The 14,093-nt window shown below is 41.0% G+C and overlaps 1 protein-coding gene across 1 annotated transcript in view; it reads left to right on the plus strand.

Moving 5' to 3' along the window:
- Positions 1-77: 77 nt before the first annotated feature.
- Positions 78-14,093, plus strand: part of CDC73 (cell division cycle 73) — a 110,756-nt gene continuing 96,740 nt past the window's right edge. Inside the window, exons 1-7 of the mRNA XM_065675056.1 lie at positions 78-284; positions 5,725-5,830; positions 6,715-6,784; positions 7,724-7,786; positions 7,870-7,922; positions 8,621-8,709; positions 10,524-10,740. Of these exons, the coding sequence (XP_065531128.1) occupies positions 154-284; positions 5,725-5,830; positions 6,715-6,784; positions 7,724-7,786; positions 7,870-7,922; positions 8,621-8,709; positions 10,524-10,740 (729 nt within the window). The 5' untranslated portion in view covers positions 78-153. The remainder of the gene's footprint in view (positions 285-5,724; positions 5,831-6,714; positions 6,785-7,723; positions 7,787-7,869; positions 7,923-8,620; positions 8,710-10,523; positions 10,741-14,093) is intronic.

Here is a 14,093-nt window from a genome sequence, read left to right on the forward strand (position 1 = left end):
CCATGGCAACCGGTTCGGCGTCGCCCCCTGGAGGCGGCGGAGGTAGTGGTGTTACTCAGGCGCTTGAGTGGGCAGCCTGGGTCCTGTAGGAGGGGTCCTCGCGCGGCTGTTAGAGGGGCCGGAGCGGCAGCGGCCGGTGGCTGCGGAGTGAAAATGGCGGACGTGCTGAGCGTGCTGCGGCAGTACAACACGCAGAAGAAGGAGATTGTGGTGAAGGGGGACGAGGTGATTTTTGGCGAGTTCTCCTGGCCCAAGAATGTCAAGACCAACTATGTCATCTGGGGGTGAGCGGCGGGGCCACGGCGGGCGGCGGGCGGCCGCTCGCCACGGGAAGGGACGGGCGCGGGTCGGAGGAAGAAGTTGCCCTGAAGTTGTGGGGGAGCGCCCGGGGAGCCGGGAGGGGGATCCTGCCTTCTGTTGTCTCCCGCTGCCTTGTAGGGAGCGGGGTGGGCGGGCGGTCTGGCTGCCACCTCCCGGTAGGGCCACTCGGGACCTCATAAGGGCCCTGCGCTTCCTCTCCGCCTGGGCGCGGTGTCCCGGTGGGGTGTCCAGCGCCCTCTCCACTGGTGCCCTGCGCGTCGCGGTGAGCCATACCCTTCCCCTGTGCTGTTGGCAGCGCGGAAGGTCAGGGAGGTATCGCTGGTCCTTTCGGGAAGGTTCCCAGAACCCCGCTCGATGCCCCTGCCCCGCGCCGGAAGAGCAGCGGGTCCGCCGTGCGGCCTTGTCTTGGCTCTCGGCCTTTGCGTGTCACCTGGGGAGACTGGAGGGTCGCAGCGGGGCTGGGTCTTGCGGGCTTACGCGATGAGATGAAAGGAGGTAGCTTCTCCAAGGTTTTTTTTTATCTGTATGCAAAATAGAGATTATGTACTTACTGTTGTAGTTTATTCGGGCTACTTTTCATTTCCTGGAGCTTTGCTCTGCTGTGGGAAAGTCAGTGAGGTCCAAATCGAGGCTCCCTCTGTGGTCCTCTGCCAGGCTTGTTGAACTATGGGGGTGCATTCCTCCTCAGCTGCTCTGAGCTGAGGCTTATTCCTGCACTGGACCTAATGCAAGCTGTTCTTATCATAATAAACAAGCAGAGACACCATTTCTGTTGGCTAAATGTTTATATTAGGTTAAATGCTTATTTTTAGAAAACTTCTAGAAAAGGAGTCTTAGTACCTGTTGAATTTTCTGGTATCGTATGTATTGCTTGCAATGCAAGAGAGCTTTTCATTCTCCTTTCTTCTCAATTCTTCTGAATTAAAAACAAGCAGCTGATAGCTTTTAATGTCATAACAGAAGGATTCAATGAATCTCTTTTAAGCCCAAGAGAAAAAAAAATAGATATTGTTAAGTGTCAGGTAGTGAATGTTTGAGGTACTGATGAGTGTCCTGTCAAGCCTGATGGACAATCAGAAGAATCTGCAGATTTCTCAAACAAAACCCCACCCTTCTACTTAAGTCTATAATCGGGGATTATTTTGTTTAGTTTTCATAGCTATGATAAGAATTTAAGTATTGATCCAATATCCTGACTTTTAGTTTGAGAAAAAAACCTTCTTGTTGAAGTTAACTTATGGACAGATTTATTGTAAGACTGATTTTACATCGCACTGTGTTTAAAACTAGAAATGTGCTATTTTACTACTTAGTTCAAGCTTTCAGAAACTCATTTTGGATTTATTTGCTTTTTCTGGCTGAGGGGTGAATACTGGTAGCTGGACTGAAGAAAAAAAATATTTGGATAAGAAGTTAAGTTTCCAAATTCTTGAAAAGTCTTCTGTTTTTGCTGAGCAACCCTATAGACAATTGTGATGGTTTCCTTGCTGCAAGTTGATTTTTCCCAAGCAGTAGTCAGTAATAGTTTATCAGAGAGACAAGTTGCATTGCTTTTCTGTAGGGAACAGAGAAACAGATATACCAGCCTCATACTATCTGTGTCCTCAGCCTTTCCGGCAGATGTGTTGTAGGATTTGGAGGTTTTTTTGTTGTTTGGCTTGTGTGAAGTAAGTTAGTTAGCTACTTGGTTTAGAAACACTAGTGTCTGAACTTTTGGTAGGATCAGACCACTATCAATTCACGTTTCTTGTGAACCACCGTGGAATTATTTGTGTCTAATTACATTGAAGACACTGCAAAAATGAGACCGGTGTTGAAAGCCATACTCAGTAGCTTTGACACCACAGTTTAGAGGCTGTTTAATTTATGTAATTTCCAGACTTATGCAAGGATTTATGAGGGACACTTCCAAGAACTTTTATGTTCAGGTCACTTGACAGGATCCAAACTATGCTTGCACTGAGCAGTTGTTAATGGCTTAGTCTTTCATGAAGTAAATCTTGATTTCCCTTCTAGGTGTCAACAGTGTGGTTGCTGTAATTGCATCTCAGCTGCCAGTCTGGGGAGATTAATGCAAGTCCAGCTGCCATGGTGGCATTCTGTCCCTGCTAGAATTAGAAGTAGTAGTCCCACTAGACATTTAAGACTGTGGCTCCTTAAGCAGCTAAGCTGGCAGAAGTCAGCAGCACTGCCCTGCTCTGCCTTCTCTCTGTGGTAGCACAAGTGTCAACCAAGCAGTGAATTGGTCTGAGAAACAGCCAAGTTCAAAGTAACCCAGAGGTGAAGGAAAAAAAAAGAGGCAGAAATTAAATTTAATCCAGGTCAGTCTCCAGATAGTAATTGTATGAGTGCTCTTGCTGGCACATGAAGGCTAGATGGTCTATGATCAGGCATTTGGTGTGTTTTGATCTAATGTCCCTTGAAAACTATAGCATCTGTTTCAAAACTGAAGGAAGCAATCAGTCTAACAGAGGAACTTCGCTTTGTTTAGCCATTAGAGAGGCTTGTACAGCTGAGTTTTAAACCAATGAGCAGCTGGTCATGGATATAGTAATTTGTGTGATACCCTGCATGCCTTGTCTTGTGTTTTTAAAGTTTACTGTCTCATCCATGAAAGAAAGCAGGCTTTGAAACGTGAAAGAAGAAATAAAGCAGTTAGAAGTGAATGGACTCCTGACACCGACTGGTTGAGGGGGAATAAATGAGCAGGAAATAAATTTCTGGTGTTAAAAACGAGCAGGTGAAACTCCCTCTTGCACTATGTAAACATTTTCTCAGTTTTTTTAGGCTGGAGTTTTGTTTGTTTAAGAGGTGCAATTCTTAATAACTGTTAAAGCAAAAATCTAACTACTGGACTTCTTAGGGTCCGAATCTTAAGATTTTGTGGTAAATACTGCTGTTACTGAATATAGGAAATAAGAGAATTAGTTTGTTTGGCTACTTGAGATGTTTGTGAATTGAACAAGGCAAGTGAACCTCTGGGTCAGCTTGCTTTTAGTTCTTTTTTGTTGAGAGGGTTTTTTTATATCTGGAAAATCTGAAAGGAGCTCAAAGTTATGCTGAAATGTCAGCTTAGACTTAAATTTTCTCCTTGCATACAACTGCTGGTCCATCTGATGCTTTCCCTTTAATGTGCAATATCTTGTCCTCCTAATAAAGCATCCTCTTAGAACTGTAATGAGCATGGGGATTTCTTGTGTGTGTGTCTTAAGTGATGAAGTATCAGATGTGCCCTGCTGAGCTTTGGCAGTGCCTGTAGCTTTCTAATACTGTATTTTCAAATTAGTAGATAACTGTTCAGTACTTGTTTTCTAACTTATGCCATTTATTGCTAAATATTGCTAAAGTTTGAATAGATGACCAGATGGACTTTTTATATAATGTTCAATGGATATGGCACACTTCAAAGAAATAATGAGTTATTCTGAAGCGAGATAATCTAAAATGTTGGATTTAAAATGAAGTGACAACTGTATCATGTGACATAGGCTTCACTTCAGAGCCAAGTGTATGTGGACTAAACTTACAGTTTTACCAGTGCTCAGAGTATGTTTAGGTATCACCTCATCAAATATAGCAGTGAAACGTTAAGATACTCAAACAGTTCTTTGCTGAGGAATCCAGTTCTGTTGGCTGTAATTGTGAGGACAGCTTTTGGCTTCTTAGTGGGTGAAAGATACTATGTCTCTTCCCTTTGCTCTTTAGCAAAAAGCCATACATGCACAGCCTACCCTTTGCAGCAAGTTTTGGAAGTTCTTGGAAGGAAGGAACAGTGATGGAGAGATACTTTACTCTAGCATTCTCCTTATATTTGGAACCACTTTTTACTGCATGTTATTCATGTTTTGTTTTTTTTTTCAGGCATCATTATGAAAGTAGTGTTTTCAATCTTACTGACAGTAATAAGTTCTGAACAGGTTATTGGACACTTCCATTCTAGATAATTTCAGAAAAGTAATTGGAGGAAAAGCAGTAGTGGCATTATATACACAATATGGAGATGAGAGACTTGCACTTCTGTTGCGTTTGATATATGTTTGTATAACTCTTTCAGATGCAAGGATGTTTGAGTTTTTCTAATTTCCTCTTCCTTTTGCCTGTGAGGTTGGCACTTCTGTGTTGCATGTTTTGATGCTGATGGTGAGCTATGAGTAAAGCTACTGTACTTGGATGGAAACACTCTTACAGTTTTAATGAAGGTATTTCTTCCTAAAATCTCTGGTTTGGTAGAATTTCAGTGCCAGTCTTAAATTCTACAGTTGTGTCCTGTTTTTCTGGTGGGTTGACTTCCTCAGGCTTTGAGGTGAGCTGTCTGCTCTGGCTAGTTGGGGATGGATTCTGGGCCTCACAGAGCCCTGTCCTGCTTGGAGCTGGGATCTGACAGATCTCCAGCCTGGGCAGTGGAATTGCTGGTCCCACTGGCGGCTGTGAATATGATGGAATATTTTAACTGATCAGAGAGTTAAAATATTTAGGGAGCAGGTTTTGTTCTGAAATGGGGACAAGCATTGGTTCTTCTACAACATCTTGTGGTAATAGCATGAAGTGGTGAATGTTTATGTGAAGGGGAAATTGCATTTGACACACATGCAGGCAAGCTGAAACTACGGTTTTTGTTTAGCCTTGTTTTGTGGGATTGTTTTTTGTTGTGGTTGGTTTTGTTCTGCTTTTCAGATTGCTGCACACAACAGATTCCTTCTTAGATTTAAAAGGCATCTTTCAAACAAGCTTTTTGAAGCTGAGATTGAACTTGATGTTATGCTGCTCTGAAGTTATCTGACTTCATTATTGGAGTTCGTTGTGATTTTGTAGTCTGTTTCACTTCTGGTGGTCTTGTGTGCAATTAGGTTCTGTCTGCTCCTGGTTTTGACCTTCTGGCACCATTTCAAACCTTTTGTTCTCTACACTTCATGGAGCTTCATTGTATTCAGAGTTCTTCATTGTGTTTTCTCTAGGGGTAGAAATTCTGTCCCGTTATACCTGAAAAGCATGTAATATGATTTTTTTATTAATTATTTTTTTCCATTTCTACATTCCTGTAGCTGTCCCAAATAAGGTAGACAGTTCCTTTGATAATCAGAATAAGTATGTTTGAGATGTGGGAGCATGTGTTTTTACGCTTTCCAAAGTCTTGCTTCATGTATGTTTTGTAACCCATCCAGCTCTTACTTTGGATTATTTTGGACAATATTAATAATTCATTCAGTAACAAGGCTGCAAGAAAGTATGTCTTTTGCTCTTAAACACAATTGATGGTTCACTAGTTTGGCAATAGCCTGGTAATAATTTTACTGCTTGCTTTCTGAACTTTCATCTTGAAAGAAAAGAGAACTTTGCTAAAAAATTGTGTGTGAGAGAGATGGAGAGGTTAAATGTTAAAATCTTTGTTTCATGATTTTACAGGACAGGGAAAGAGGGACAACCGAGGGAATACTACACTTTGGATTCTATCTTGTTCCTGCTTAATAATGTGCACCTTTCGCATCCTGTTTATGTCCGCCGTGCCGCGGTAAGTAAATCAGAGTAGCATTTAAGTGTATGAATTTGGCTAGGGAAAGGGAAAAAGATATGCAACGAAGAGATCAAGTCACAGTACTTGTTGAGGTAGAATATTTTTTTTTGATAATACATTCCCTAACAGATTATGCCTTCAATCCACCAGGCTGGATTTAAAACAAGAGTCCATCACACAAGTATTAACAGTAATGGGAGCATTTCTCTTCATGTTCTAGGGTCACAGCTATCTTTAGCACTAATTATTTCTAAAGTACTTTTGTCAATCTGCAGTCTGTTGTGCGATCCCAATTTAGATGATCCTTTAGTGCCCAAGACTGCAAGGATCTACAAAACGGAGAAAAGTTCAGCAGAATAGCTTTGGAGTGCACTTGGAAGTATGCAGTGTAATTCAAGAAATTATTGAATAAACTCTTCAAATAATGATAGGGGAACTGAGAAAGTCTTTTTGATTTCTAGTTGATTTCTATGAGCCCATGTTTCATCTTCCCCTATATCACATGGTTACCTGATACAGCAGTGCTGCGTGTTGTGCTTACTCAGCAAGACAAAATTGAAATACACGATTTATGTGTACCAGCATTGACTCCTGGCAAAGAAGTGTGTGTGTGAAAAGCTAATTCTTAATCTTACTTGAAAATTTTAAGTGAAGGAGGAAAAAGACTATCCTTTTGGTTTTATAGCAGACAGCATGTTTCATATTGTGTAGTGGAACATCCTCTGGGAAGTAATTGTATTTTTAAGCTTGATCTTTTTGGGAGGCAGAACAGGTGTTCCTGTCTCTGTGAGCATGAGTAATTTTCACTAAAAGTGAAAAAACATCAGCAAGAGGCTTTCCGAGGGAGTAACAGTTTAATATCAAGTCTGCTATCTTTTCAGACTGAAAACATTCCTGTGGTAAGAAGACCTGATAGGAAAGACCTGCTTGCATACCTAAATGGTGAAACATGTGAGTGATGCTTTCTTTTAACTTAGACGCATTGTGTGTGCTACTGCTTCCAAATTATGATGCAAGTGAAGCATAGGTGGGGAAGGATGGTTAACGATGATCAGTTAGCAGGTTAGCTGAATATGTTCAAGTTTGTCAAATGAAATTAGGATTTCATTTACATTCAGAACAGTATTAAAAAATAATTATTTTTATGGTGCTTAGAAAGGAGCCACATTACTACATCCTTTGGTAGATAGCTGTGTGTTAGAATGCTTAGTGTTTGTATTTTTTCTGTCTCTAGACTGGGAGAATTTTGGTAGTGCATTGATCATGATGCAATAAGGGTGTGGGATAAAATGTTCAGTATAGTGAAATACATCAAGTCACTGCTTTGTCAGTCTGTCAGATTTGTCTACTATTCTGTCGTCTTAATTTTTTTGTTAACAGTAGTCAGAGGTTTCTGTGATGAGAGAAAGATGAATATGGCTTTCAGTTGCTCTGTTTTTCAGGTGGTCTTACAATTTCAGGTATAGTGGAATATGAGTTTATTTCTGTAATATAAGCAGTGAACCATTTTTTTTATATAAATATATTTTAAAGAGACTAGCATGTTGTCTTTATTCCCAAAATTAGACAAACTAATAGATCTTGATTCCAGGTTATAAAGTAATTATCTTTGTAACTTTTTCTTTTATGTGGTATACACAGCTCATAGAATCACTGACTAATTTATGTTGAAAGGGACCACAGTAGGTCATCTGGTTCAACCCCCTTATCAAAGAAAGGCCAACTTTTTGACTTCATATTCATTCAGGTTCTGAATATCTCCTCCGCCAGTGTTTGACCACCTTTGCTACGTAATATGTAGTTAGAATTCCCTTGTTGCAATTTATCTTCTTCCTTTTATACTGAAATACTTTTGCAAGTCTTGTACTTAAATGTTCTCTTCGATTACAGCAACCTCATCAAGCATAGACAGAAGTGCTCCACTTGAAATTGGCCTACAACGGTCCACTCAAGGTACAGTGTAACTAAAAAATAACTGATGGTTATTTTATGATTCTACTACAAGCTTGCATTCTAATATCCCCTTTTCCTTTTAGTTAAAAGAGCAGCAGATGAAATACTAGCAGAAGCAAAGAAACCAAGAATAGAGGTAATGATAACTGTCATTGCAGCGTATTGTGGGTGGTGATAAATAACAGTATCTGGTTTTTGTAGCAGTTCAGTTGGGCTACCTGTCCTCCGGATGCACACAGTACTTCTGTTAGTGTAAACATGAACTGGGAAGAGGTTGAACTTAAGGCTCTGCTTGAAACTTTGAATTTTAGTTGCTAGATGTATGTTGTAGTATGAAAGGGGAAAGCTTGACCACGTATGTGTAAGTACCTGTTGTTGTAACCTAAGAGTTATGGGATGGGAATAAAAGTGCTGTTTCATGACTTAATACACTTATTTGCCATCCATGAGCTGGCATTTTAACTAAATGCCAGTTTTATCTCTATTGATGGATTCTTATTTGTTTTACCTGCTGAGTTCTTTCATATGGGAGCAGTATATGAAACTGTCCCTGTGATTACTCTTTTGTGAACCTGTGTCTTAGGTAAATAATTTACCACTGTATTTTCAGAAGTGCCTCTTGAATATAAGTAATATGTCCAGTTATTAGACAGACTGTATTTCTTAGCTCTTATTTTAAAGTGTGGCTTGCTGTTTTCTGAGTAATTTTTTTTAAACTATGCTCATCCAGGTGTCTCCTCTGAGCTACTATAAATCTGGCTGTATCTATATTCAGAGTGCTTATTTTTTTCTGAAGAGAACGCACAAAAAATTAAACATTACTGTTACTGCTAGGATGAAGAGTGTGTGCGCCTTGACAAGGAGCGGTTGGCAGCTCGGTTGGAAGGACATAAAGAAGGTATCGTGCAAACGGAGCAGATCAGGTAGGAATAATTTTTCTTATGGGTAATGCTTAATTAAAGGACTGATAACACTTCTTGTGCTGTTCAAGGCAACAATTTTACTCCTATCCAATAGTTCTCAGTGGAAGTTTTCCTCCCTTAGGTGCTATCATTAGTAATGTCTGAGGAGGCAGAACTTCTTGCCTATTCAGACTCTTCTTTAAGTGGAAGTTCAGATGTTATGGCATAAAATTTGGTTTGTCTTCAGAAGAGAGTGGACAGTTGTCTGTCATATCTGCTTTCTTCTGCCACAGTGTTTATCAAAGCAGTCAAATACAACATGCAGAACTGCAAGTGGAAGCTGATTATCTCTCTTTTAAAGAAAAATATCCTGTGTTGAGGAATGTCTGGTATGCAAAAGATGGAAAACATTGTAAGGGTAACACAAGCTTCTGTTTGACTCCCTACAGAGGTGAGCTTCGTACCTCTCGTAGGCTAGCAGAGGGTAGTGCACTGTCATTGCCATAAATTGTAATGAGCATTCAAGTGCTAGAAAACTTGCCTGTCCCCTTCCCACTTTGGTTGTAGGCATCCAGAATTTTGCAAAGAATGACAACTGCTTTTGAGTCTTATACCATATCTTCCCAAAGCCAAGCAGGGAGGAAATTCTTGCATGAACTTGTTGATGCTAAGGATCTTGGCTTAATAGGATACCAGACTCTTAGTAGTTTGTTTTCAAATACTTGATTTCAGGAGTCTTAAGGTAAAGGTAGCTGCTTAATTTATTTAGTGTGTCAGCTCACATAACGTAAAATGGGAATTATGTGTGAGTGTGAATTAATATACTGTTTTGTCTGTATTGGATTTTGCAGGTAAGTAGTTTGACTTGATGGATCAACTATCTTCTTGAGAAATTTATGATTTTTTTTTTTAAACACTGAATATTAAAGACTGCCCTTAAAAACAAAAAGGAAAACAAAAAGAGGCAAAAAGGAAAAAAGGCAAAGTAGCTTTACAGGCAGCAGAGCTTGAAATCTGTGCTTGTCACTGTTGCTACTTTAACAGCAGCACAAAAAAGTTCCCTTTCCAATAGCTTAGTTGTAAAAGGAGAACACTTCACAACCAGGATTGTATTAATTTTTCAGTGTGATCTCAGAAAAAAAAAATCACATAGAAGTGAACTGGTTCTGTGCTATCAGGGTTGTGCAGTTCAGTCATTTTATTTATTTTTATTTTTTTTTCCTTCAGCTCAGTGTTTGGTAAGCAGATTCTGTGTTTACAATTAAAAGCAAATAGGTAAAAATGTTGCACTCTTGGACTGAATTGAGCTACCTCAAACACAGATTAGTGTTGGCAAAGTTACTACCATCTATTGTTTATGTGGCCTGCATGCTCTGAAAAGGTACCATGACTGCCAAGTGCCCATGTCGATGTAACAGCACCTCAGCCGAAATTTAGGTTAATGTTTTGAAAGCCTTGGCGCAGCCAGGGATTTATCAACTGGACACAAAATTGTAATCCACTAAAAATAAGGGGGAGCTGAAATTCAGATGATGTAAATAGTAGCGCTGGTTTTGATGGTTGACATTTGCAGTCTTTTGCTTGTTAATAGTTAGAAGTTTTGGATGGTTTTAATGCTAAAACTGGGATGGCATCTTTTGTCTGAAGTTTTATTGTCATGCCCAGACCAGCAATGCCAACCTCATGTAATCTTCAAATATATGCAAGGTGACTGTTTTGTAATTTATAGCATAGCCGCAAACTTTATGCAGGATGAAGTTACTCATTCACAATTCATTCGGAAGAATTGTTTGTGCAGTTATTCAGTCTCTCCTTTTTTCCTTTTGCTCATTTAGGTCCTTGTCTGAGGCCATGTCAGTGGAAAAAATTGCTGCAATCAAAGCAAAAATCATGGCAAAGAAAAGATCCACTATCAAAACTGATCTGGATGATGACATAACGGCTCTTAAACAGAGAAGTTTTGTTGATGCTGAAGTGGATGTAACCAGAGATATTGTCAGCAGGGAGAGAGTATGGAGGACAAGAACTACAATCTTGCAAAGCACAGGCAAGGTAATACCAAGCTGGTTTTATGATCCAAGTGACAAATCTCATTTCTTTTTCCTGTATCTCTAGCTTGGTAACTGTAGGTAACAGGTGAGATTATGCTTAGTGTTTGTCCTGGGTTCAGCTGTAACAGTTATTTTTCTCCTGCTTAGTAGCTGGTGCAGTGCTGTGTTTTTGGCTTTAGTCTTAGAACAATGCTGATAGCACACTGATGTTTTTAGTTGTTGCTAACAAATGTTTATCCCGATCAAGGACTTTTCAGTCGCTCATGCTCTGTCAGTGAGGAGGAGCACAAGAAGCCGGGAGGAAGCAGAGACAGGATGCCTGACCCAAACTAGCCAAAGGGGTATTCCATGCCACAGCACATCATGCCCAGTGTATAAATTGAGGAGAGTTACCTGCAAGGCCCAGATCACTGCTTGATTCGGGCTGGGTATGGTCGGCGGGTGGTGAGCAATTGCATTGTGCATCACGTGTTTACTGTTGGGTTTTGGTTGTGTTTTTTTTTTCCCTTTCCCTTTTTAGTTCTCTCCCCTTGCTATTTCCCTTATTATTATGGCTGGTAGCAGTAGTAGAGTTGTATTATACATTAGTTACAAGGCTGTTCTTACCTCAACCTGTGGGAGATACATTCTTTCAATTCTCCTCTCCATCCCATTGGGAGCCTGGGGAGGAAAAAGAGGGGGGAGTGAGGGGGAGTGGCTGCACGGTTCTGAGTTTCTGGCTGGGCTTAAAGCATGACAGTGTTCTATGTAAAGGTAGGCTTTCCTTAAGGTGGGCTGTTGACAGAAGAGTTTGTTCTTTCCTCATTATAGTAAGCCTAAAATGTATCTCAAAAAACTTGCTTTAGCCATTTAAAAGATACTAAGTAATTGCTTTTTGAACAAAGCTTGCACCTGCCCTACACTTGGAAAGTCAGTATGAAAGTGTCCAAGGGTTTGAAACAGAAGTGGTGAGTTACTGGCAGAAGTAGCAACATACGTACCTTTTAAATCCAAAGGCTGCTAAGCGATGGAAAACACCAGATAGGGAGAAAAAAAAGTGAACAAAACAAGGGAGTGTTACCATGAGGAGGCTTTTCAGTATATTTTTGCCCCTTCATGCTCCTTTAATCCATGTCTTTAGCCGCACTTGGTTATGTGCCATACAGAACATGGTTGCAAACACACCTGATGGCTCGTTTTCTGTGGACAGTTAGGATTGTTTTATTGCAGTGATGGATAAGGGTAAAGCAGTTGATGTCATCTACCTGGACTTGTGCAAAGCGTTTGACACTGTCCCACACAACATCCTTCTCTCTAAATTGGAGAGATATCAATTTGATGGATGGACCACTCGGTGGATAAAGAACTGGCTGGACGGCCGCACACAAAGAGTTGTGGTCAATGGCTCAATGTCCGGCTGGAGACCGGTAACGAGTGGTGTCCCTCAGGGATCGGTGTTGGGACAGGTCTTGTTTAACATCTTTGTCGCTGACATGGACAGTGGGATTGAGTGCGCCCTCAGCAAGTTTGCCAATGACACCAAGCTGTGTGGTCCGGTTGATATGCTGGAGGGAAGGGATGCCATCCAGAGGAACCTTGACACGCTTGTGAGGTGGGCTGATGCCAACCTTATGAAGTTCAACCATGACAAGTGCAAGATCCTACACCTGGGTCAGAGCAATCCCAGGCACAGCTACAGATTGGGCAAAGAAGAGATTCAGAGCGGCCCTGCGGAGAAGGACTTGGGGGTGCTGGTCGATGAGAAAATGAACATGAGCCGGCAGTGTGCGCTCGCAGCCCAGAAAGCCAACCGTATCCTGGGCTGCATCAAAAGGAGCGTGACCAGCAGGTCGAAGGAGGTGATCCTGTCCCTCTACTCTGCTCTTGTGAGACCTCACCTGGAGTATTGTGTGCAGTTCTGTTGTTCTTAACATAAAAAGGACATGGAACTGCTGGAACAAGTCCAGAGGAGGGCCACCAGGATGATCAGGGGACTGGAGCACCTCCTGTATGAAGACAGGCTGAGGAAGTTGGGGCTGTTCAGCCTGGAGAAGAGAAGGCTGCGTGGAGACCTCATAGCAACCTTCCAGTACCTGAAGGGGGCCTATAGGGATGCTGGGGAGGGACTCTTCATCAGGGACTGTAGTGACAGGAGAAGGGGTAATGGGTTAAAGCTTAAACAGGGGAAGTTTAGATTGGATATAAGGAGAAAATTCTTTCCTGTTAGGGTGGTGAGGCACTGGAATAGGTTGCCCAGGGAGGCTGTGAGTGCTCCATCCCTGGCGGTGTTCAAGGCCAGGTTGGACGAAGCCTTGTGTGGGATGGTTTAGTGTGAGGTGTCCCTGTCCATGGCAGGGGGGTTGGACCTAGATGATCTTGAGGTCCTTTCCAACCCTAACTATTCTATGATACTTGGCACTAGATTTCTCATGTCAGTTTCTGAAAGACTGCAGATGTCTGATTTCCTGAGGTTGTTGTCAAATTGTATCCTTTTGCCTTCACTTAAGTACTGTCAGAGGAAAATAATGTCTAGAAGTAAATGAGGTCCCAGTTCTCATTTGTCTTACTTTTAACAGTACTCATTTTTGCAACCTGGTCTTACAGCATTAGTGGTAGAATAATTTCATTTATGATTTATAGGGTAATTACTAGGTATGTGGTGAGTACACCCTGCTGCATGCAGAGTGGGTGTTGCTTCTATGAGTCTAAGATATGTAGCAAACTGAGTGCTGAACTGTTGATAAAAGCCTTCAATGTTTTAATCACTGGAAATGTTTGTACTGTAGAAATCTGGGTAGCTTTTCTTTCAGCAATTCATTCATGGCATTCATAACTTTACATGCCTTCAAAGGGGAACTTGCAAAGATACTAGGGGAAGAGTTGAATGTTTTATTGTAGTATCATTGTAGGAATGGTAAGATGAGTTACTAATTTTAAGCAAAAACTAACATGGGGAGGAAGACAAGAAATTAGATCAATTTTGGCCTTAGACTGCAGTATGCGTTTACCTTGACAGCCTGATGAATGTGATAGGCAGTATAGCAAGTCTTTACTTCTGTTTGTGCAGCATTACAGGGGCAATCTTGATAGCATGGACAGAAATCATCCAATGTTAATGTTTATGTTTTTGTACAATTAACAGTGAGAGTAAGTAGATGGGGAAGCATCACTTGTTACTCAGGGTGTGATTTATCCCAGAACAGCTGAGGGTTTTTTGTTTGTTTGTAGGTTGGCTGGAAGGGTTTTTTTGTTTAGTGTGTGTATGTGGTAGTGTGGCTGTGTTTTTTTTTTTGTTTGTGTTTTGTTTGCTTGTGGTTTTTTGGTTTTTGTTTTTATTGTTGTTTTTTTGGACTTTGTGAAGTACTTTTCAAAAGT

The sequence above is a fragment of the Lathamus discolor genome, chromosome 3, assembly GCF_037157495.1.
Source record: "Lathamus discolor isolate bLatDis1 chromosome 3, bLatDis1.hap1, whole genome shotgun sequence".
NCBI classification, from domain to species: Eukaryota; Metazoa; Chordata; class Aves; order Psittaciformes; family Psittacidae; genus Lathamus; species Lathamus discolor.